This window comes from Nannospalax galili, unplaced genomic scaffold (genome assembly GCF_000622305.1).
Source record: "Nannospalax galili isolate Female #2095 unplaced genomic scaffold, S.galili_v1.0 scaffold1382, whole genome shotgun sequence".
Classification (NCBI taxonomy): Eukaryota; Metazoa; Chordata; class Mammalia; order Rodentia; family Spalacidae; genus Nannospalax; species Nannospalax galili.
Window position 1 is genome coordinate 134869 of NW_008348397.1, and position 24687 is coordinate 159555.

At 49.0% G+C, this 24687-nt stretch overlaps 1 protein-coding gene and 1 pseudogene across 1 annotated transcript; both read right to left on the bottom strand.

Annotated features, from left to right (window-relative positions):
• Positions 1-698: 698 nt before the first annotated feature.
• Positions 699-16791, bottom strand: Gpr179 (G protein-coupled receptor 179). The gene is given in 15 exon segments (XM_029569475.1): positions 699-2203; positions 2205-2636; positions 2689-3758; positions 3761-4651; positions 4654-6256; positions 8528-8674; positions 9136-9241; positions 9804-9942; positions 10095-10321; positions 10601-10710; positions 11053-11121; positions 11864-12099; positions 12605-12692; positions 14365-14473; positions 16010-16791. Coding segments are annotated over 15 exon segments (6948 nt in total). The 3' UTR covers positions 699-1264.
• Positions 16792-20187: 3396 nt separating this feature from the next.
• LOC115072393 lies at positions 20188-20282 on the bottom strand (annotated as a pseudogene).
• Positions 20283-24687: the final 4405 nt, after the last annotated feature.

A 24687-nucleotide genomic window follows, 5' to 3' on the forward strand; every position in this document is an offset into this window, starting at 1 on the left:
TTGTTGAGACAGGGTCTCCCTGTAGCCCCAGCTGTCCTGAAACTCACTATGTACATAGACCAGGCTGGCCTTGAACTCACAGAGATCCTCCTGCCTCTGCCTCCTGAGTGCTGGGATTAAAGGAATGCACCACCACACCTGGCTCATCCTTTTTTTTTCAGTGCAAAGTGACTAATTGCCTCATGTACCTGCTGTCATACTATCCCCAACATGGTGGACTATCTCCCCTTCACTTAACCCATCTATAGTCACAACATTATTTTGTATATGTATATACAGTTCTTGCAGCATCGATTGTTGAAAAGATGCTTTTTTCTCCATTGATTGACTTTTTTTTTTTTTTTTTAAATTTTATGTGTATTGAGTGTATTGCCTGCATGTATGTAAGTGCACCCATGTCATGCAGTGCCATGGAGATCAGAAGATGGCTTCGGATTCCCCTGGAACTGGAGTTATAGATGGTTGTTAGCCACCATGTGGATGCTGGGAGTTGAACCTGAGTGTTCTGCAAGAGCAGCCAGTGCTCTTAACCACTGAGCCATCTCTCCAACCCCTAAAGATTTATTTTTAATTGAGTGTATGTGTATCTCTGTCTGTGTCTGTGCACATGGCTACAGGTATCCTCAGAGGCCAGAATAGGAAACTGGATTACCTGAAGCTGGAGTTATAGGCTGTTGTGAGCCACCCAGTGTGGGTACTGGAAACTGAACTTGGGCAGTATGTGCTCTTAACCATTGAGCCGTCTCTCTAGCCCTTGTCTTTCATCTTGAATTACATGGCTTTATAACCATCTCTTGACCACAGTCTGTGTTGCCACCACCTTGTGTGGTTTAGTTCTTTACTACCTCAGGGCAGAACTGAATCTCCTTGTTCTGGGCACTGCCAGTTGCCTTTCACTGTTAACACTGATCTTGTAAGTTAGAGTCCTGATTCTGAGTCTTGTGTCAGGTACTCTAAATGGATGGTACTCTCTTTGGAAAGAGAGTACAGCTTTTGTTCCCTAAGCAGGAAAAGGAGAAGTAGAAAGGATGAGATGTCTCTTGGAGTCCAAGCTGTACCCTTCCTATGTAGTTGTGAGTTGTGTCTTTCTGGGTAGAGAAGTAGCTTAGTGACTTTGATTTAGCTCTTTAGGAATGCTAGGTAGTATGTGAAAAGGCTCTGAAGCTAGCTCTGTTTAACCTCACCTATGGAGCTGTTACTCCCAGTCCCAAGGATAGGCAGGTAGACGGCCAAGTTCATCATCTTGAGCATCAGCAGTCATTTGTCATTGGTCTTCAGTTGTGGAGAAAAACTGAGCCTTGGCTTCTTGCGGACTTGGCTCTGGAGCTAATTTGGCTCTGGACACAAGCCTTAAAGGTTCTTGTTCTCTGACACCTTCCAGAGTAAAAGTACTTGGTGGCTCACCCACTTCAGGGTGGGGGCTTTTGCATTTCTCAGGGGCTATAGGGATATCTGCCTGAGTTGCTGGTAAAGCCAGGAGGCTAGATTTCTCAGATGGGGCTCTAGTTTCCTCCCATGGACAGATGTCTGCTATGGTGCCCTTGATTTTATTTTCTTCTGGATCTGTGACTTCTCATTGACACAGCTCTGCTGTCCTGTTCCCTATGTTGCTTGCTCTGTCAGGGCTGGCCTTGGGATGAACTGTGTCTAGAGTGTCTGCCTCAGGGAAGAGCCCCTCTGACCCTGTGCCTTCCCAGGGGTAGACTATCTCTTGCTCATTATTGAGTTTTGCTGCTGCTTTTGGAAAATGTTCTTCAGCCCCTCCAGACCCTGCCTTGGCAAGGATCTCCTCTTGCCCTTGTGATTTTCTCTGCATCTCCTGTTCTAGTCCTCCCTCTCCTGCTGCTCCTGGATTTACCTCCCAGGGGCAGATCTCTGCTCTTTTGGCAGAGAGAGTCTCTTCCACTTCCCATGGATACACTTCTGCCACTCCAGGTCCCACACAGCCTGCTACCTCAGAACTGCCTTTGCTTCCATCAGAAGCCCTGGGGGCCGGTTGCAGAAATAGACCCCCAAAGTCCTGACTCTCCCTGGGACACATAGCCTCCTGCCTCCCGAAGTTGCTGGTCTGTGGCATTTTCTGAACTGCTAAATCTTTGAACTCTGGTTTTTCAGAGTCTCTTCCCTTCTCCTGAGATTCCTCTTCCCTTCTCCTGAGAGTCTTTCCATCTTGTCTTAACGTCCCTTTCTCCAGGATAGTCTATAGTCACCTCCCAGGGACAGATCTCAGCCTTGGTTCTTCTATCAGGGTTATGCATATCAGAGTCAGGAGCATCCCATGGGCCCACCTCAGTGACCCTACCCTCAGCGCTGACCAGTGTCTGGGAGCTGGCTCTAGTTTGGCTAGGGTGCTGGCTGACTGGGTAAGAGGAGGAGCCTACTGGCACCATGCTTTCCCATGGACAGACAAACTGGAGCTCATTGCTTGTTCTTCCCTCATCATCAACATGGAATTCTGCTTTCAAAGCTGGAGCTTTTCCTTGGGTCATGTGTTCTGAGAGGGAACCTGTCTTGAGGTCTCCTCTCAGGTCTCCCTTCTTTGATGCTTCATCACTTGCTTCTAAGGAATGTCCCTCTGCCACCTAGCTACTGGTGGTACTGGCTGAGTCTGAAACCTTAGAGATCTGAACAGATGGCTCCCTCAAGACCTTGTCCTCCCAGGGACAGAAGTGTGCCTCCCAGGCACACTTCCCAAGGACACACCTGCATCACCTGTTGCTGATGGAGTTTAGCCTCCCATTTTGTTATGCCTTCTTCTTGGAAGGTGAGTCTCTCCTTTTCTAGGTTTTTTTTTTTTTTTTTTTTTTTCCTCTTTGCTGACTCATTACCCATCTCCTTCTCTAGTCCCTTCCCAATATTTCCTTCATTCACTTCCCAGGGACAGATCTTGGCTTTTTCACTGATAGGAGCTTCCTCTGCTTCCCAGGGACACATCTCAATAGGCCTAGAGCTTACAGGGTTCAGTTCCTGTAGTCCAGCTGTTTATCTATCAGTGTCCAAAGTGTCTGAATGCTGAGAGTCCCCTGGACCCAAGCTTTCCCAGGGACAAACCTCCTGCTCCATGGTTGGCCTCTCTGGCTTCGTAGGAGCAGCAGCTGTCAGCCTAGGTCCAGAATCTGCAGAAGTCTGACCTGTATCATTTGGCGATTTCCCACTGACCTCAGTGGCCACAGCCTTTTCTTCCCCTGTTCTAGTACCCACTTCCCAGGGACAGATCTTGACCTCAGGTGTCAGGGTGTCCTCCGCGTCCCAGGGGCAGATCTCTGCAGTTTTGCTTCCCATACCACCCTGAGTCTGGATAATGGCTTGGGGTTTCTCTGTGTCTTCTCTGGGGAAGTTACCAGGGTCTACACTTTCCCAGGGGCAGATTGTTTCCTGCTTTGGGATCTACTCCTCAGACTTTTCCCATACTTTGACATCTTGGATTCCTGCTTTCCCGGGAACTTTTTCCTTATCTTTTTGAGATTCTCCTTCATTTGATGTGTGTCCTGATATCCTGTCCTCTGTTCATCCATCTGCTCTACAGGGACAGATTACTGCTGTAGAAGGTGTTGCTTGCTTTTCCTCTGGCTTGCACACTTCCCAAGGACACACCTGCATTGCTCTGCTGTCCCCATTGTGTAGGAGCTGGCTACCAACCTTGGACAAGGACTTGTCTGGATATGGGCTGGATTGCACAGGGGCTGTTTCTTCCCAGGGACACGCCGTTGCCTGCCCTTGACTGGCTGTTGGCATTGTTCTCAGAGTTTGCCCTCCATCTCTCTGGAATACCCCTTTCTGGAGATTTTCTCCTTTCTTGGGAGAGATTCCCCACCAGCTTCCTGACCCAATGTTTCCTTCCTGGTTAGCTCATCACCCAGCTCCCAGGGACAGACCTCGGCTTTTTTATCAGGAGATGTATCTCCTATCTCCCATGGGCACACCTCTGCAAGGCTACTGCCCAAACTCCCAGAACTTCCTGGGGCTTGAAGTGAGACTGTCAAGGGACCCCGAAAATCTGTACTTTCCCATGGACAAAGAGACACCAGGTCTCTGCCAAGATTCTGTTCTCTCCAGAAGGCTGCCTTCTTGGGGGCTTTCTGCCTTTCCCCAGGGAGTTCCTTCATTCCCCTAGCCAAAGTCTCCTCCCTCCCATCACTCATCTCCCAGGGGTGGAGCACTGCTTTGACAGTGTCAGGTGGAGGAACCTCTGGGCCATTGGCTTCCCCTGGATGCTTCTCTCCCTTCCTTGCCTCTGCACTGCCCACCACCTTAGACCTGCCCTGGGTTCTGTCAGAGTCCTGATGAGGAGACAGATCTCTAGTAACAGCACTGTCCCAGGGACACACTGCCTCCTGGCTTCTGACCAGCCTCTCTGATTTTTTCCGAGTTACGGCACACACACCTTTGGGCTCTGATTTCTCTGGTGCTTTCATTCTCTCCTCCCAGGAGCCACTTAGATCTTTCCTTGATGGCTTCCTCTCAAGGTCCCCTTCACACCCCTCCCAGGAGTAGACTTTGACCTTGTTGCTACTGTCCAGCTGACACGTTTCTGACTCAGTGACTTCCCAGGGGCAGACCTCTGTCACCATGTGGTCAGCATTGCCTAGGGGCTGGAGGCCAGCTTTGGGCAGCTCTTGCCACCCCACAGGGGATTCCTTTGCTTGTTCAAGTCCTCCAAAACTTGCCTCAGTGTGGCAAGCCCTATTTTACTTGTTCTCTCAACTTTCCGCTCCCCTAGACCCTGGGATGTCCTCTTGCTTCTGTCCTCTTGTTCTCTTCTGTCCTCCTGGTGACAGACTTGGAGCATTCTGCTGGTGTGAGCATTCTGTTGGTTCTGGAGGGACTCTTCATCCTCACAGGGGGTGAGGGCAGCCTGTGGGCTCACTGCTTTGGGCCTGCCTAGCCTGGGAGATTGGGGTGGAGCCCCCATGCCCACCCCTGCAGGCTTGCCCTTAGTCTCAGGGTTGTCTTCCCCACCCTTCTTCTCTTTGTACGTGCTTTGAGAACGGGTCAGAGCTCTGATGGCCAGGCTCAGGCTGCGCATGGAGCCCTGCTGCATGGGGGTCTTGAGGCTGTGGGATTTTGAGAAGACCTTGGGTTTGCCCTCATCCATGTCATCAGCTTCCCCCTGGACATGTCCAGACTCTGTGTCTGTCTCACTTTCCCCAGCTCCCCTTTTCTCCACTGTGACAGAGAGGGCCCTCCAAATCTTGGCACAAGCTGGGGCAGGGGAGTGGCTGCTTCATTCTGGCCCCGAGAGGCCTTCCTGGCCCATGTTTTCTTTCTTGCCTGGCAGTTCTGCATTCTCCCAGGGGCAAATGAAAGTGAGTAAGGTGGAGCTTTGGGAGAGCACAGGGACTGGTGCGAGGATAGAGGCAGGGGCTGGGGCCAGGGCTGGCAGCAGAGCAGGAGCCAACGTGGAGATAGAAGTGGGAGACAGCATTCTTGGCTCTCCCAGGCAGGCCCCAGACAGGGCCAAGATGGGTGTGGAGACCTGGTGCCGGATGGGTGGGTGAGGCAGCCTTCTCCCAGCCTCCTCATGAGGCCTGCCAGAGGTGTGAGAGCTGTCCATGCTGCTTCTCTTGGCAGGGGAAGGTGGGGCTGACAGTGGAGCCCATAGAGCCCGCTCCAGCCTCCTGGTTGATGGCCTCTGCACTGGGCTCACCATGGCAGCCTCTGCTTTCTTTCGCTCCTCTCTCTCTTTCACCCACCGATAGGTTTCTTCCAGGTAGGTCTGACTGGCCACAAGCAGAGCCTTTTCCCTGGAGCCAGCCACAACGCTGAATGACTTCTGCAGGGAGGTAGGCCAGGCTCTGGGGAGTCTCTCTCCCACTGTCAGGTTGTGGGCACTGGCTGACCTGAAGCCCTGGGCTGGGGGCCCCTCCACTGACTCCTGACCCTCCACTTGTGAGGCCTTCTTGGACAGGTTCCTTCTCAGTAAGGAGTCTAGTAGAGTCAGGTCTTGCTGGCTGTGGTGGTAGTAAGTGCTGAGTTTCTTGCACAGGGCTGGTGGCCTCTCAGATTCCTGAAGGCTGGAGTTGAGGAGCCGGCAGTGGCAGCGAGAGGAGCCTGGCAGGCTGCAATGGCCCTGGGAGCCTGAGTCCCAGGAGTGTTGTTGGGCCAAGGCCTCAGGGAATTCAGCCAAGTACCTCCTGAAGGAGCGGCCCAGCCCCTGATATGAGCTGCCCTGCTTCTTGGGCAGGTGGGGGTTATTAGCAGCCATTTCCTTGGTCTTGTGGACTTGTAGCTGGGCATAGAGCTTCTTCAACTCATCCTGCAGGGAGGAGAGGGAGGAGGAGTAGAGCTGCCTTTGAGATGGTCAGGCTGAGCCCAGGAGCCTCCTGACAGTGCTGATCTCCCTCTTGGCCCTTATTTATTTAGACTACTTTCTCTGGGGTATCTCTGCTCCATCAAACTATGTCCCTTTCCTGTTTCTAAAATTCAGAATTCACCACTCTGGGGGCTAGAGAGATGGCTCAGTGGTTAAGAGCACTGGCTGCTCTTGCAGAGAACCCAGGTTCAATTCCTAGCACCCACATGGTGGCTAACAACTGTCTGTAAATCCATTTCTAGGGGATCTGACGCCCTCTTCTGACCTCCTCAGGCATTGCATGACACAGGTGCACTTATATACAATGACAGTGATACACTTATATACAATGACAGTGATACACTCATACACATAAAATAAAAATAAAAGCGCCCCCCCCCCTTTTCTTTTTCTTTTTTGAGAGCCTCTCACTGTGATGCCCTGAACCTGGCCTTGAACTTGTTATTGTAGACCAGGCTGGCTTTGAGCTCACAGATCCACCTGCCTCTGCCTCCTGAGGCACTGGGATTAAAGGCATATGCCACCACATTTTCTTTACCTCTCTGTGCCTATCTTCTATAAAGTGACAATACCTGCCTGACCTGTGTTTGCTTCCTTAGCAGATTCTAGGAGGTTGAGGGAACTAGTGGATGGGAAGAATGTTTGTTACATGTCAGTGTAAATTAAGGCTTTCTGTGCTCTGGATTTGTCTGCAGAGCTGACACAAGGATAGCATATTGGTTTGTATTCTAGAGGGATTGAGGTGGTGTGGTTGTGGCAAAGCCTCTCTACTCTCTTTGATTTATCAGTTGGATTAGAGAACCTCAGCCCTTACCTGAGGAGGGCATTGGCAGAACAGGCAGAGTTCAGAGGGTAAAGAGGTCACAGGGGGCAACCTGCAGAGGCAGTTGGGATGAGGAAGGAACTATGAGGACTCCTTTCCAAGGCTATAGGCAAGTCAGGTAGGTGTAGGAGCACCAGTGGAGGTAGAGGGCATAGACAGGTGACTTTCCAAGATGGCTTCTCTTTCCTAGGTTTTATAAAACCACAGGGTGTTGGGGCTGGAGAGATGGCTCAGTGGTTAAGAGCACTGACTGCTCTTGCAGAGGACCCAGGTTTGATTCCCAGCACCAACATGGCAGCTACGAACTGTCCTTAACTCCAGTTCCAGGGGAATCCGACACCCTCTTCTGACCTCCACGGCACTGCATGACACTGGTGCACTCACATACATGCAGGCAATACACTCATACACATAAAATAAAAATAATAAATAATATTTTTAAAAAGATAACAGTTCATTACATTAAAAAAAAAAAACCCCACAGGGTGTCCTGATTTCTTCCCCGACTCCCAGCTCTTATAAGTTCCCCTTGAGAAGGAAAATAAGAGGAAGCCTGCTTTTCCAGTGCAAACCCAGGAGAGCTTCCTTTGTCTAAGGCCTGCCAGGTCCAGTGAGAGAAAGGGAACCTGGTGGCCACTCACTGCCTGAACTTCCTAGGCTCCAGGGATGACCTCAGTGTCACCATCCATTCCACTTTGCCAGGGACCCAAGGCTTTTTCAGTCTCCCCCCACCCACCCCACCCCACAATGAGGATAAGAGCTTACAGGTCCATTCTTGTCTGGCCTGGGCCTTCAGGGAATGCATTTGGGGCTTTTGTGGTCTTTTCAGTTGGGTAGTATGTGGCCTCCTTTGAATAGTCAGAGAGTCCAGGGTGGTGGTAGAGAAGGGAGGTGCAGTCTTGGAGGGAGGGCTTCAGTGGTTCCCAGCCTAGTGGCAGCACAACAGTGTTTTCCTGCCCAGTCCTTAAAAGTTGCTATCAGGGGCTGGAGAGATGGCACTGGCTGCTCTTGCAGAAGACCCAGTTTTCCCAGCACCCACATGGCAGCTAACAGCTGTCTGTAACTGCAGTTCCAGGGGATCCGACACCCTCTTCTGACCGCCACAGCCATTGCACACACAGGTGCACTTACATATATGCAAGCAAAACTTTCATATGCATAAAATAAAAGCAAATTTTTAAAAACTTGATATCAGCCGGGCGTGGTGGCACACACCTTTAATCCCAGCACTCGGAAGGCAGAGGCAAGTGGATCTCTGTGAGTTCAAGGCCAGCCTGGTCTACATAGTGAGTTCCAGGACAGCTGGGACTACAGGGAGACCCTGTCTCAAAAAGACCAAAAAAAAAAAAGTTGATATCAAAGGAATTGGAGGTGAGGGAGGTGGCACCTACCTGGATGTCTCCTAAGTCCGGGCTGCACTCGCTCCAGGCTGTGGCAATGCTGCTGTTGAGGTAGGAGCCTGATCGCTGCATCTCCAGCTCGTCTTCATATACTTCATCCAAGATCTCCTCTCGGGGAGATGCTCCTGGCTTCCAGAACTGACCAAGACAGGTGGGAGGTGGAGGTGAGCGACACCATGACTTTCTAATCACTCCTGTACCCTCACCTACCGTGTGAAATGTCTTTACTTTGTGAGTCTTTACACCTCTGATCTGGAATTACAGGGCTTCAGAAGGTTTTTTACCTCCTGTCATTGTCCCTGTTTCTAGTTGAGAGACCAGGGCAATGTCCTTAGGCATGGCCTCCAACTCCCCCACCCGCCTCTATAAACTGCTCCCACATTTTCAGAGTTGGATTAAAAGGATCCAGAACCTGAAGCAGGAAATAGTTTTATTTCCCAACCAAATCCTTACCTAGAATCTCAGAGCTCATTCATCCCCAGCCCCTTTCATCATTCTCCCATTTACCTGGAGAGGGCACTGAGGTGGTGGCAAGCCCATGGTGTCCCTTACTGAAGGGCTGGGGCCCTGCTTCATGCAGGAGGGGAAAGATCTCTCACCTTAGGGATGAAGATCAGAGCCAGTGTGGCTGTGACTGTGCTGTGGGTGTGGAGGAAGAAGAGAAGGAGGGTCCAATCTGGGTTCAAGGAGGGAACCAGCACAAACCTGAGGGCAGAATGGGACAGAGGGGTCATTGGTGCAGGTGGGAATAGCTTGCCTGCTTCACCTCACTAGCTCTTATCCCCTGCCCCAGGCCCAGCCTGCCATTCTGCCAGGAGAATACCCTTCTCTGGGTTTTGGTGTAATCTCAAGGCTCTCATTAATCCTCACCTCTGAGAAGCCCTCCTAAGTGACTTCACCTCACTGCCTCTGCCTGCCGAGTTTACAGAACAGAACTGTGCTCATGACTGTTAGGATCACCCTGTGGATTGATTTTGCCTCCACCACAGGGCCAGGTCCCCATAAACACACAGCAGGCCTGCTGCTCCAAAGGCTGAGGAAGGAGTCGGGGAGAAGTAGGGGGTGGAGGGAAGGCTGGAGAGAAGATAGGAATGAGGCATACTTGCTCTTCTTGTGGATTGGGGTGTTTCCTGAATGAGATAAGGGGTGTAGAGGGACTATGTAGAGCTGTTCCCTACCCAGCTGGGCATAGCAGTGTAGCAAGGATTGCTGAGATGGACACTGCACTCGGGTGGGTGGAGCCTCGGGTGGTAGGGTGCATTCTCACCTGGCTGTGTGGAAGGCAGCAGAGAGCAGCAGGTCATTGTGCAGGGCGATGCTCATGTAGCGCGGTTCGTGGAAGGCTGAGGGGAGAGCTCGGGTGGCGTAGCAGAGGAAGCTGCCCCAGCACAGCAGCAGCATTTCCGCTGTGGGGAAGTGGGGGACAGAGCTGTTACCATCCCAGCAGCCTGCTGACCTTGTCTGTGCTGCAGAGCCTGGACCTGGGAGAACTAGCACGAGGACCCTGGAGATACAGCCTGGGGTTTGAGGGAGACTGGGCTCAGCAGAAGCAGCTCACCCACAACCATGATGTAATCCCAGCGGTCATGGTGACAGAGGTAGAAGTGGCGGCCGCTGTAAATGTGGCCTCGAGTCACCAGAGGTGTGTGCTCCAGGGCTTCTGCTGTCCATAAGACCAAGAAGCCCAACACCATCAGCAGAAGCAGCCCCAGACGCCGCAGCAGTTGCCCGCTGCTCGGGGGCAGGCCCTGCTGGGCCGTTCGAGACAAGAACAGCTGGAGCACCCTGAAGGGAGTAGGGTACACATGAGATAGCCTGAGAGGATTAATGATGGGGCCAGAGCTCCGGTTCTGTCCACCACTGCCCTGCCCTCCACGTGTTTACCTGTTTGTCCTTTCCACAGTTTGCTGCCCACCCCCTCAAATGCTACATGGAAGGGAAAAGGCTGCGTGATTGAATCAAGCTTCAGGGTATAGGGGAAAGGTCTGGCTTTGAAAAACTCCATTTAGTGAACGAGCTGGGTGGGTGATGGTGGGGGAGCAGCAAAGTCTGTCAGGGTCCTACCTGTGAAGTTTCAGGGTAATGGTTCCATAGAGGACAGCAAAACCCAGAAGCCGGACCCAGCGAAGAGCAATGCAGCAGAACACACTGGACTTGAAGTACAGGATGAATACCTGACGGGAGGGGGCAGAAAGAACTGCTCTCCACTGTGCTTCCACTCTTAATCTTCCTAACAGCCCTGCAGTGGTGTCATACCCGCCCCATTCTACAGAGGAGCAGCTTAAGCATTAGGGAGGGCAGGTAACTTGCCCTAAATAACACAGATCAAAAAACTCTTGAGTCTGGAGCTCTGATTGCCTCCAGAGCTCACTAGGGCAGTCTGCCTTTTGTGGGAGTGGGTAGGGGAATTTGAAGTTGCCAAATCTTCCTAAGAAGGTAGAGCAGGATTCCAGGGTTTGGAGGGTGACAGTCGGGATATACTAGAAAGTAAGGGCAGCTGCTGGTCACAGACTCACAGGAAAGTAGAGCAGTAAGGATCCAAAAAGGATGGTTTCCAGCAGAATGACTCCAGATGCCCGGATCCTCTGTGAACCCAGAGAATAAAGAGGCATATCACCAGGGCGGTTAGGAGCACCAAGCCTGACTGATGGGGCTGGAGGGTCTCAGGCCTGTGTGAAGGCTCACCCTGCACCTGGGCTTCCTCCTGCAACACTAGCTTCACCTCTCTCTACAGCCACTCTTCCAGGCTCACCTCAGGCTCTACTACACTGCCACCAAGGGTCACTTTAGGCTTACAACAAAGGTTGCCAGAGCTAGAAAGGGTCTCTGATGGTCCTTCAAGCTTTGAGTCATTCTGCAACTTGCTCTAGAATAAGATGCTCCTTCTTTGTCCAATAAACATAGTTAGTCTTCAGTTAACCTGACTCCAATGTCACTTTTTCCAGAAATTCTCTCCAATACCATATCATTCAGGATAATTGGGTCCCCTTTCTGAGCTCCTACAGTAACTGACAGCGGTCCCCATGCCTGCCCCTCTTCACTGCTTTCTCCATAACTTGGGGATTCAGATCACTTCCTTTTGCAGAATGCCTATGCAGTGGTTTGCTCTGAGTAGATATTCAACTAGCATTTATTGAAGTAAATCCAATGCCTTCCTGTCTAAAGTAAAGATGTCACTGCCTAATGTTGGGTGTAGTGAGGTACAGAAGCCAGATTGGCACCCAGTCCCCCAAGACTCAGGTCTCTAGCTGAGATGAGTTGCGTGCATGTGTGTGTGTGTGTGTGTGTGTGTGTGTGTGTGTAGGGAGAACTGTGGGACCTGCTTGCCTTGCTCCAGTGGCAGCAGTAGGTGACCAGCATGCTTAGGAAGACAGCCAACATGCAGCAGGCCTGGCAGGCCAGCACTGCCATTCTTAGCACCAGGGCCTCATCCACTAGGCACGGTGTGGCATCCATACAGCTGGTACAGCCCTCAGGACACAGCTGGCACCGCAGCAGCTTCCCTAAGCTGCCTTGTGGGGACCCAAATTGCTCGGTAGTCTGAGTTGCACGCTCCACTAACCCTACAAAGAACAAGATGGGTGCAAAGAGGGGAGCTTGGCTGCAGCATCCTGAGATTTTAGCCTTTACTGACTAGGGATAAGAGCCCTAGGGATAAAAGGGAAGGGGCATGCCCCAGGAAGAGCAGGGAACAGGAAGAGATGATGTCAGGCTAGGACTTATTGGAAGGTCAGCTTGTGTCATACCTGCACATTTGGGATAATTCTCAGAAGACACCCACAAACATCCATGCTGACCTCCCTCTCTCTCTCCCTCCCCTCTTTTGAGGCAGAGTCTCACTATGTAACCCAAACTGACCTTGAACTCATGGCAATCCTCCTGCCTCAGCCTCCCAAATGTTGGAACTATAGGTGTTGGGTACCATGTCTAGCCTTTCCTTTTCTTGGCCTTCTGCTGTTGCCCCACAGTTTCCTCCATGATCTCCCTCAACCTACCTTTCTTCCCTAGATGTTCCATCCCAATGAACCCTAGCTTACAACACCCCTATCTGATCCTGTTCACACTTACCCCCAGAGCCACTTGCCCCGTAGAATCCAGGTCGGCAGCAACAGAGATAGCGGCCCAAGACAAAGCCCTGACTCTCCAGAGGGATGCACTGTGGGGACAAACAAATGACATGTTTCTATGGTTTTTCCCTGCTGGGAAGAGGTCTCTCCATCCATGACTCCTGGGTTAACACTAAAGGATCCCACCAGAAGCTGTCCCAGGTCTTTGCTTAGTCTTCCCTCTATAGAAACTTCTCTACTCTACTGTTGCCTCTTTTCAAGGAGACTCCAAGAAGAGTACAGGATGCATAACTCTTGTTCAGACCAGCAGTAATGAGAGCCTTGTGTCCCATTTCCTAGTGCCTAGCTGTTGCTAGGGCAAGGTACTGGGAGGAGATGAAGAGCTGAGACCAATTGTACATTGTGTGCCTACATCTTGCTTCAAAAGGTCCCCATGAGCCTCTCTTCTTGGCACACAGGTGAGTTGAAAAGAAACCCCCTCTGACTCTACCCCCTGCAGGGGAAACCTCCTCCAACAGGAGCTATCTGGCTTTGGCATTGGACTGCTTTCTCCACCCTTAATGCAGCTAATGCTAGGCTGTTGGGATGCCAAGGTCAGCTCTTTATTCTATCTCTTCCTATTGATGTTTGCTCAGCAGGGGACAGAGTGTGGTCTCAGAGCTGGGCAGGGAAGCGAAGCACACAGATGAGGTCAGATCTGTTATGGGCAGTGACTGGGAGTGGACATATGTGAAACAAAGGACGGAGTTCATCTCAGGAGAGTTGCTATCCAGGCCCTGACCTCACCTACAGAGGTTTATGTGCTGCCAATGAAATTGGAGCCCAGCTTCCCCTCTTCTTGGACTACTGAAACATGCCCTGTTCCTGCCGCAGTCTGCACAGTCAGATTTGTAGCCAGTATAGAATGTGTGGCTGGGTTAAATAAATGGTATGCAAGATCCGGTTGAAAGAGGCAGTGGGTTCAGTCCCCAAACTCCAGCAGAGGGAGAAGAACCTGTTCAGTGGGGGACCTTCTCTATCCCTGGACTTCTAGCTCCGAACACAAACACCCTTGAGAGCAGTAGGGCCATCTGTGTGTGCAGAGCAATATGTTCATACACAAACATGCAGGCTGCAGGGCTTGCCTTGGCTTCAGTGCCATTCAGGAGTTTTCATGTAGTTGAGGGACCATGGAGTCAAAAGGCTCAGTGGCCTCCATCTCCCAGTGTTGGGCTTGTGGGATTGCCAATCAGAGCTCCTTGGCATCCCAATACACCTGTGCCTTGCTTTGATTCTTCAACTGGCTTAGAGTTCATCACCTTCAACAACCTTTTCAGGTTTCTTTTTGGGTTAGACTCCTCCCACACCCCAACCAGCAATTCCATTTATTTCAGTGAATACCAGTGAAGCAACCTCTGTGCATCATGAGCCCAGAGCTGTGTTGATGTGGAGCTTGTGACTCCAGATGGAAGAAAATGAGGGTCAGAGAAGCCCTTAGAAGGCATACTGCAGCACTGAGCACCAGAATGGAGGGCAGACAGGGAGGCACACTGAAATTTCACCTTTCTTGGGAGGAGGTGGGAGGTATAAGGTAGGCTGTAAAGTGGCCTCCCTTTAAAAAGAAGGAGGGGTACTACTTCACCTCTGCCAATCAGTAGAAGCCCCACTGAAGTCCTGAGATGCCAGGGTGGCTTTGTCAGCTTCTCCTGGAACTGGTTAGTGGTAGTGACAGGAAAAGGGGAGGGAGGCCAGACTCAGTGGGCCCTTCCTCCTTCCTCCTACCTGAGTGCTGTTGAGATCACACAGGTGTGTGTTAGCGTACCAGCCAGGGCCACTTGCACACTGATTGATGTCCACACTCTGAAGATCGATGTCCATTTGCACCTGCCCCCTAGTGCAAGCAAATTGACAATTAGAGGCACAGTGACGGATGCTAAGGCAGACATCTGTCCCTGGGCAGTAGATTATGGGGCAATGCAGTCTTTGCACACTTCACACAGTGGCTACAGAGTAGGAGAATACACACACATTCTGTTTCTCCAAGGTCATTAGCCCTGCCTCTGTGGCAACAGTCCCCCTCCCTCTAGGTTGCTTCCCCCACCTCCCCACTATTCATCATCTTACCATTTTCTGATTTCCATCAATGGGTAGAAGGAAGAGGCGTGTCAAAACATTCAGGAGCCAGGGCTCCAATGATCATTCTCAAGGGGATTGTCACACCTGTTCATTATGTGTATACACATAATACCCACAGCTCAGTTGTTGATCATCCCTTCACTCTGCCCAAGCCAAGTCTGAACTGATCACAGCAAAGGAGTCATGGAATGGAAGAGCCCTGTTGTGGCTGATTGGGGAGAGCTCTGGTAAGGAGCCAGGCTGTTTGCTTACGGTAGGGGAGCCTTGCTAGGAACAATGCATAGGGACACAGAGCTGGAAAAGCAATGCTCATTTACCACCTGCTTCCCAATGGGGCTACCCATCCTTTATTCTAGTTGAGAGAGGAGTCAGTTCTTTGAGGAGTATCACAAGCTACTGGGGCAGGACAGATAGGATAGTGGCACATGCTCCATGTAAGAGCATGGGTATTGGAAATGACGCTGGAGACCTGACTAACTCCTGAACAAAAGAAAGAGCATTGAGTCCAAGTCCCTGTCCAGGGGAAGCATCCTAGAGTGTCCTCTGAGAAGCCCAGGGAAGGGACTGTCACTGTCATCCAAACCCTCGCCTACCTCTTAGATCTACCCCTCAGACCTAAAAGCCAAGATGTACGCTTGTCTATCTCCACCCATCTGCACACACTCACCCATGTATAAATGTATGTGTACTTACAAGGATATGCACATGCTCACAGACATTCAGGCATGTGCTCAAGCACACAAACAACACCAAGAGATACCCAGGCACATGCCTATAATCCTAGTACTTGGAGAATAGAGGCAGGAGGATCAGGAGTTCAAGGGCAGCTTCAAATACATGGTGAGTTCCATATCAGCCTTGGTTACATGAGACCCTGTCTCAAAAACAACAGAGAGAGAGAGAGAGAGAGAGAGAGAGAGTAAATACATGGTGAGTTATATATCACTCTGGGTGACATGAGACCCTGTCTCAAAAAAAAGAGAGAGAGAGAGAGAGAGAGAGAGAGAGAGAGAGAGAGAGAGAGAGAAGGAGAGAGAGAAACAGATACCCAGATAAATATGTGTAAATGGACTGATTTATATATTGTATGTACACTCACACCGGTATGTGTTAACAGATACAGATTCCCAGAGCCCACTGCAAATACACACAGCTGAATGCATATACACACATTTGTGCATCTGTGTGCCCCAGACAAACACATGTTCTTGCCAAATGGTCTGTGCATAGTGGAGTACACCTGTGTTCCCCACCCCCACACCCTTACAAATCCCTCCCCAAACCCACTTACCTGACCTCTGGGCTGAGGTCTGGCTTGAGTCCATAGAAGGTGGCTGAGAGTGTGACCAGCCAGCGGGGATGGAGCTGGCCCTCCTGGCATTCCAGGAAGGGAGGAGACAGCCTCACCTGCTGTATGTCCCCTACATATCCATTCCCTCGTGGCCACTTGGGGCTGTCGAGGCTCTGTAGGTCATTGGTCAGCACCCGCTTCTGCAGATCAGGGCTGTCTGGGTCTTCTGGATGCTCCTCCTGCACTCTGTTCCCAGATAGGACCTGAAGAATGGTCTCTTCCCCCATCCGGGTGGCGTGCAGGGCTAGCTGAAGGTGGCTGGCTCCTGATGGAGGGTTAAAGGTCAGCAGAGCCCTGTAAGCCCTTGGGTCCCCCTCTGCCATGCTGCGGACCAGTGCCTGATACCACTCCACATCCTCTTCTATACTGGACTCTCGGATGTCGTTGGCTTGCAGCAGCATGTTGAGAAAATTGGCCGCCTGGGCCAGGGTGCCCGCTGCCCTTTGTAGGACTGGGGGCAGCCCTGCTCTGCTCTCTGCCCCAGGAGCTTCGTAGCCATCACTGCAATTAGCTCCTGACAGCTGTTGGGCATCTCCGGAGTAGAGAAAAGCCAGGGCTGCTTCATGGGGCATCCACATGGCCTCAGATCCTGACTTGGCTTGGGAGGGTAGTGGAGGCAGAGAGCTCAGGGGCCTTGGACCCCCCAGAGCCCAGCTGCAGAAAAAACAGCAGTCCAGCAGTCCCCACACAAGAGAAAACGTGGCCACTGCCCTAGAACCCATCCTTGGAGTCCAGGCTGCCTGGAGGTTTGAGAGGTTCAGAAGAAGAGCGCAGGCAGAAGCTGGTTACAATCTACCTCCTCCTCTCTTCTATCCCCTCCTCTCTTCTATCCTCTCCTCTCCTCTCCTCTCCTCTCCCCTCTTTCTTCCCTTCTGTTTGCCTTCCTTCTTTCCTTCTTTCCTTCTTTCATTCCTTCCCTCTCTCTCTCTCTCTCTCTCTCTCTCTCATATGCTGGTGCTGTTTTTTTCATATCTTACATCATCAGCTCATTTCTGGAAATAAGTATGAGGGCCCTGCCCCTCCTCACTCAGGATGGCCCCCCAATCTTAAAACCTTTTAATCCTGGCATACCACTTTTTCCTCCACCTCTGATCCAATACCTAGACTCCCCCCACCCTGCATCTGAGAGAGAGGGGGGGCAGTTGTTCTCTCTACCTCCCTCCTCCCTCTACCCTTTGATCCATTAGGAGATGGGCAAATCCAGGCTAGAGCACCATAGCAACAGAAGTGAGTCCATGCCCCTCTCTCCACCCCTCTGCTCCACTCGGCCTCCTGGCAGCAGTTGCAATGGGCAGGATAAAGGACAGCATGTCCTGGCAATGTGCTTCTGTGGCCTGAGCCTCTGCCACCATGCTGCTCAACTGGAATTGAGGTGGGGACTAGCAGAGGAAGGACAGAGAGCTCAATAGTGCCAGAATCAGTCTGCAAACAGGCTGTGGCAGCTCATGAAGCATCATAGCCATGTATGGTGACTATTCCTGTCCCCATTTCCCAGATACAGACATGGAGGTTCAAGCACTGCCCCCTACCCACCCCGCTCCTTAATGTAGGCAGCTGCTCACTTTGAGACTCAAGCCCAGCGTTCTGACTCTGCTCTGGCCCATCACTCAACCTCAGGAACTGTAATGATATCTCCTTATAAAGGAGTAAATTGAGGCCCTTCATCAAGGGACCTCCCTAGGTCCACACTACTGTGTCATGGAGGACTACCTTCCTGACCTAGGTCTTCCTTTACCTGCCCACAGCAGCAACGGGGTGAGGTGAGAGGTGCAGGGAAAAGAAAAGGAGGAAAGTTTTGCCTATACTCCATTTTATTTATTTATTTATTTATTTATTTATTTATTTATTTATTTATATAAGGTGTTTCACTGAACCTAAAGTTCATTGACTCAGCTAGGCTGGCTGCCCAGCAAGTTCCAGGGATGCACCAGTCAAGCCTTTTATTATTTTATCTTTTGTGTATGAATGTATTGCCTGTATGTATGTAAGTGCACTCGTGTCCTGCAATGCCTGTGGAGGTCAGAAAAGGGCATCGGATCCCCTGGAACTGGAGTTACAGATAGTTGTTAACCACCATGGGGGTACTGAGAAACAAACCCAGGTCCTCTGCAAGAACAGCCAGTGCTCTTAACCCCTGGGCCATCTCTCTAACCCCTATTTCTCCATTTTCTTGTAATTATCCTGATCTTTGATGTCTTCTTCCCTTCTTCACGTAAACTAGTCCCTCTCACTCTTTTTTAAAAATTTGTAGCTGGGTGTGTGTCTATATGAGTACCTGTGTATGGTAGAAGAGAATGTCCTCGGGGCTGGAGAGATAATGGCTCAGCGGTTAAGAACACTGAAGAACAATTCTTCTGTGGCCTTGGAAATAATGTAGCTTACCAAGGCAAATTAAGTAGAGACATAAGACATAAGGGGTGTTAGGGAAAGGGACTAGAGAGCAAACCCCCTGAGACTCTTTATGACATCAGAGCTAGACCTGGCCCATTGCCCAGACTTTTTTCTTTCATTTTTTTGTTCCTCGTTCTCATTGTTTTTTAGTTATTTTAAAAATTGTTTAGTTATTTTATGTGTATGAATGTTTTGCTTGCTTGTAAGTGCACCATGTGAGTGCAGTGCCTGCAGAGGCCAGAATAGGGCATAAGGTCCCCCAGAACTGGATTACAAATGGTTGTGAGCCACCTTTTGGCATTGGAGACTGAACCTGGCTGGGTTCTTTGCAAGAGCAGCAAGTGCTCTTAATTGCTAAGCCATCTCTTCAGCCCTAATTCCCTTTGGTTTTGATAGGCTATCATGCATCCCAGGCTAGCCTCAAATTTGGTATGTCTCAGAGCTTGAATTTATGAGTTTCCTGTCTCCACCTTTTAAAGTGTTGGGATTACAGGTATGCACCATCTTGCCCAGTGTTATGCAGTGCTGGGGATCTAATCCAAGGCCTCATGCATACTAGGCAAGCACCTCACCAGCGGAGCTACATCTCCTGGACCCTTCGATCATTTTTGAAACAGGGTCTCATTCTGTAACCTAGGCTGACCTTAGATTATTAGAAATTCTCCTGCCTCAGCCTCCCAAGTACTAGAATCACAGGTGTGAGTCACTATGCCCAATCCAGACTTTTCTTTTGGTTTTTTGTTTGTTTGTTGTCTTTTTGAGACAGGGTCTCCCTGTAGCCCCATCTGTCCTGGAACTCACTATGTAGACCAGGCTGGCCTTGAACTCACAAAGATCCGCCTGCCTCTGCCTCCCAAGTGCTGGGATTAAAGGTGTGTGCCACCATGCCCGGCTCAGACTTTTCTTAACAGATAAGGAAATTGAAACCCTGGAAGTTAAGTTACATTATCTCCAAGGCCACCAAACCAAGTAGTAGCACTTCAGGGAAGAAAATCCTATACTGTGCATCCATAGCTCTCTCCTTGGCTTCTCCAATTATGTGTATGTGTATGTGTGTGTGTATGTGTCTGTGTCTGTGTCTGTGGCTTTTCTGACAGAAGAGGGGGAAGTGAGAGAGATTCATTCTATTTCTTGGTCTTACTGGTTACTGTTAACTGAGGATCAACAGAGCATACCTCAGAGTTGACATAACCACCCCCCCAAGAAGCTTTATCCAAGGATACTAACATTTCTATAGTGCTTTAGAATTTGTCAAGCATCTTTCTATGTTTTCATTTAATCCCCTCACCACCCTGTCAAAGGCAGATTATGACTGACCCACTTTTACAAATGACACACAGGTCCAGTGTGTCTCTCACTATGTAGCCCCAGTTGGCCTGGAATTTGCTATGTAGCTGGACCTTGAATGCTTGATCTTCCTTCCTCAAGTGCTGGGATTAAAGGTATGCATTTTATGTTAACCTTTGCTCATTGCTTTTGAAATGAGGCCTGTCTTTGTTACCCAGGCTGGTTTTGAACCTCTGGGTTTAAATGATCTTCCTGCCTCAGGAACACCTTGGTCATATATCCAGGCAGTGGTATGATTAGGATTCAAACTAGAACAGCCACAAAGTCAAGAGGGACAGAGGCAGTGTCTCTTTCATTACTGCTCAAACTTGACCACTGTAGAATGACCAAGTGAACCTCAGAATTTCTATAGCAGCTCTGAATCAGTCTTCTTTTTTTTTGCTTTTTGGGGCCTAGTTTTCACCCTCCCACACCATTGTAGTGGAAGGTGAGCTGAGGCCCCCGGTGGCTCTGGGCACTGAGTCTCTAAGTCATTCTTTTATTTTATTTATTTGTATGAGTGTATTGCCTGCATGTGTGTGAGTGCACCTGTGTTGTACAATGCCTCAGAGATCAGAAGAGGGCATTGGATTCCCCTGGAACGGAGTTAAGGATGGTTCATAGCAGCCATGTGGGTGCTGGGAATCAAACCCGGGTCCTCTGCGAGAGCAGTCAGTACTCTTAACCTCTGAGCCATCTCTCCAGCCCTAAGTTATTCTTCTTAAAGTAACTAAAGCAATAAGATCCTACCACTGTAGGAACTTTTTTTGTTGTTGAGCCAGAGTGTTGATATGTAATCTAGGTTGGTGTAGAATTTATAATCCTCCTGTCTCATTCTTCCACAAATTTTGGAATTATGAGCATATACCACCACACCTAGCCTCTTTTATAGCCTTCAGTGAAAGAGGGTTATAGGTATAAAACCACTTCAGGATGGAAAGCTTGAAGGCAGGAGGGTCCTGAGTTCCTGGCAAGCCTGGGTTGTGTCTTGAGACCTTGTTTCAAAACAAAAGCAAAGAGAGAGAGAGAGAGAGAGAGAGAGAGAGAGAGAGAGAGAGAGGTCTGTCTCACAAAGATACACATCTTTGCTTAAAGATTACTTTTTAATGCTTTTCCAGGATGTAGACTAAAGGCCTGGACTATTAAGGAAATAGAGAAGTGGTCTTTCTCTGTCCTGCTTGTGTCCTGTACCTCTGTGGGCTCTAAGTGAAACTACCCCATGGCTGACAGCATCTGGACAGCAGAGGGCGCCGCAGACCTTGCACAGTCACAGACCTTGCTTTCATGGATTTATCTCAAGGACCAGAGAATTTTCCATCAGAGATCTTAAGTAGCTGTTTTTCATTTCATGCCTCAGGTGTTCTGGGATCCTGTAGCAACTTTCCTTTTTTTTCTTCTAGAAACCCAAGTGACACCTGAGAAGTATGGGAAATAACCGTGGGGAGAGAGGAGAGAGAAAATTTTTTGAGGCCAGACAGCTGGTTTTGAGTTCCACTAAATCTTCCTGAATGGAATGATCATAGCTAAAAGACTCATTGAATGTCAGTTTGCTTCTTCACTTACAACAACAATTATCAATTCTGTTGTGTGAATTAGAGGTGGATTTGAATCAGGAGTCTTTTATGAGGCTTAGGGTTTCATAACAGTTCTACATTTATGTATCAAGGGCCCCTTTACACGCCAGGCAGTCTCTGGCACTAGAGAATCTATGAGGGGCAGAGAGCAAACATAGCCTTAGAGAACTTACAGTTTAGTAGGGGAGGCAGATTTTTAATCAAATCAAAAAAGTGCAATTAAGTATAACAAAGATATGTTCTTCAAACTCAGAGAGGAAGAACATCTCCTTGGTGTAGTGAAGAGAGAGTTCAGTCTGAAGGATGGCCAATTTACTGAGCACAAAAGAGGGGAAAATCCTAAGAAAGGCAAATACCTGAGTGGGAGATGTAGCTCATTGGTTGAGCTCTTTGCTTTGGAAGCACAAACCCTGTAGTTGATCCTCAGTACTGAAGAAAAAAGGGGTTGTGAAATAGCTGATTAAATGCTTATATATGAGGGAAATACTAGTGTTAGTGGACTGAACTGCCCAGGACAGACAAGGTACAGCTTGGTGGGTGATGTGGCCAGAGAGAAGCAGGGGTTAGACCACAGGGCCCCATATGCTCATATGTCTCCTAAGGGAGCTTTGTCCTTAGCCTAAGAACAAAGAAAGTATGAACAATTACAGTTACAGGCTATAAGCAAATTTCCATTTTGAAATGGTTCCTCTGGGCTGGGAAGTTGGCTCAGTCAGGGAAGTGCTTGCCACATAAAGATGAGGACTTGAGTTTGGGACCCCAGCACCTACATACAGACAGAAGCAGCAGTGTGTGTCTATAATCCCAGCCCTGGGAGAATGGAAACAGGTTCTCTAGAGCTCATTGGCCAGCCAGTCTAGCTACATTGATGACAAAGTTCAGTGGTAGACCCTGGCTTAAAAAAATAAATAAATAGGGGGCTGGAGAGATGGCTTAGCACTTAAGAACACTGGCTGTTGTTGCAGAAGACCCAGATTCGAATCCTAGCACCCACATGACAGCTAACAACTGTACATAACTCCAGTTCCAGGGGATCTGACAGCCTCTTCTGTCCTCTGCGGGCATTGCACAACACGGGTGCACTTATCTACATGCAGGCAATACATGCATACACAAAAAATAAAATAATAAATAAAATATTTAAAAATAAGTAAATAAAGTAGGGACTGAAGAGATGGCTCAGTGATTAAGAATACTGGCTACTCTTGCAGAGGACCTGGGTTTGATTTCCCAGCACTCACATAGTGACTAACAACCATCCTTAACTCCAGTTCCAGAGGATCCAAGGCCCTCTTTTGGCTTCCATGGACATTGCATGCATGGGTGCACTTACATACATGTAGACAAAACACTCATACACATAAAAAATAAAAAAATACAAAAAGGGGAGGGGGCTGGAGAAATGGCTTAGGGTTAAGAACAGCAGCTGTTCTTGCAGAAGACCAGAGCTTGAATCCTAGCACCCACATGGCAGCTAACAACTTTCTGTAACTCCACTTCCAGGGGATTCAAAGCCCTCTTCTGTCTTCTGTGGGCACTGCATGACATAGGTGCACTTACATACATGCAGGCATAACACCCATACACATAAAAAAAATAAAATAAAAACACAAAAAAGAAAAAGCTGTGCATGGTGGCTCTCAGGAGGCAGAGGCAGGTGGATTTCTGTGAATCTGAGGCCAGCGTGGTCTACATAGAGAGTTCCAGGCCAGCTAGGGCTACAAAGTGAGACCCCGTCTCAAAAAATCAATCAATCGATCAATCAATTAATAAAAAATAAGGTGAAGAGCAATTGAGAAAGACACCAAACATCAACCCCTGGTCTCCACATCCATGCACACACATATGCATGAGCATCTGCATGCACATGTGCATATAACACACACACACACACACACACACACACACACACACAGTAGTTCCTTAATCTTCCCCTCAATGCTCCATCAGATAGTGAAGTTGCTAAATAATGCTGGCTGGTCTTTCCTCCTCATCCCTTGTGAATTTCCACAACTGCCACAATGACAATTGCATGGGTTCCTGTCTGGTCTCCTTACCTCCAATCTCACCTCAACATACATATAAACTTGATTGTATTTGATCCTCACAACCTCCCTGTCAAGGAAACAAAGCTATAATCCTTGTCTCCATTTTACAGATGAGAAAGGAGAGGTCTAGTGGTGCTAGGGAGCAGGTTTATGCCTGCTTGTGAAAGTTAGTCATTAAAATTTCTGGAATTTTGTAAGTCAATTGTTAAAATGGCTTCTTGGCCTTTTGGCTAAAATCAAGTGCTTTTAAACATAGTTACTATTCAAAATTGGCATATAAATTTATAGGACTAGGGGCTGGAGAGATAGCTCAGCAGTTAAGAACACTGGTTGTTCTTGCAGAAGACCTGGGTTCGAATCCCAACACCCACATGGCAGCTAACAACTGTCCATAACTCCAGTTCCAGGGCATCTGACGGCCTCTTCTGTCCTCCATGGGCATTGCATGACATGGGTGCACTTACCTACATGCAGGCAATACACACACACACACATAAAATAAAAATAATAAACTATTTTTTTAAAAAAACAAATTTATAGGACTGGAAGTATAGCTCAGTGGTAGAGTGCTTGCCTGATGGGGACAAGTCCCTGGGTTTGATTCCCAGCACTAGAGAGAAACAACTCACTCAGACTTATGTTTAAGTCATTTAAAATGAAGGTAATAAATTGTCAAAATTCATATTCTGAAATATTAAAATTTTCTCTGTGCATGTGTGCGTGTGTGTGTGTGTGTACATGTACCATGGAAGTCAGAGGACAATTTGTGGGAGATGGTTCTCTCTTTCCACCACTTGGGTCCCAGGTATGGAACTCAGGTCATCAGGCTTGGCAGCAGATGCTTTAACCCAGTGAGCTATTTTATTTATGTATGTTCTTGGGCTTATTTATGTCCACTGTATGTGATTAAACTATACAAAGTGGATGATAGGTTAGAGCTCATGTCTTCCTGAGTCTAGTAAGGTCACATTGATGGACTGAAATTAGCCACTGAGCAAGTGCTACAAATCAGTGTTTGATTTGTTGTTTTGCTATCACCTATACTTAAAAAGGTGATAGAAGGGGCTAAAGAGATGGCTTAGCAGTTAAGAGTGTGTAGCATATGCTGCTTTTGCAGAGGACAGGAATTGGGTTCTTAGTACCCATGCCCAGCAAGTCATAACCACCTATAACACCAATTCTACAGGACCCCACACCCTCTTCTGGTCTTCTTAGGCACCTGCACACACATCCACATACTTAAACACACACATACAATTTTTTTTTTTTTTTTTTTTTG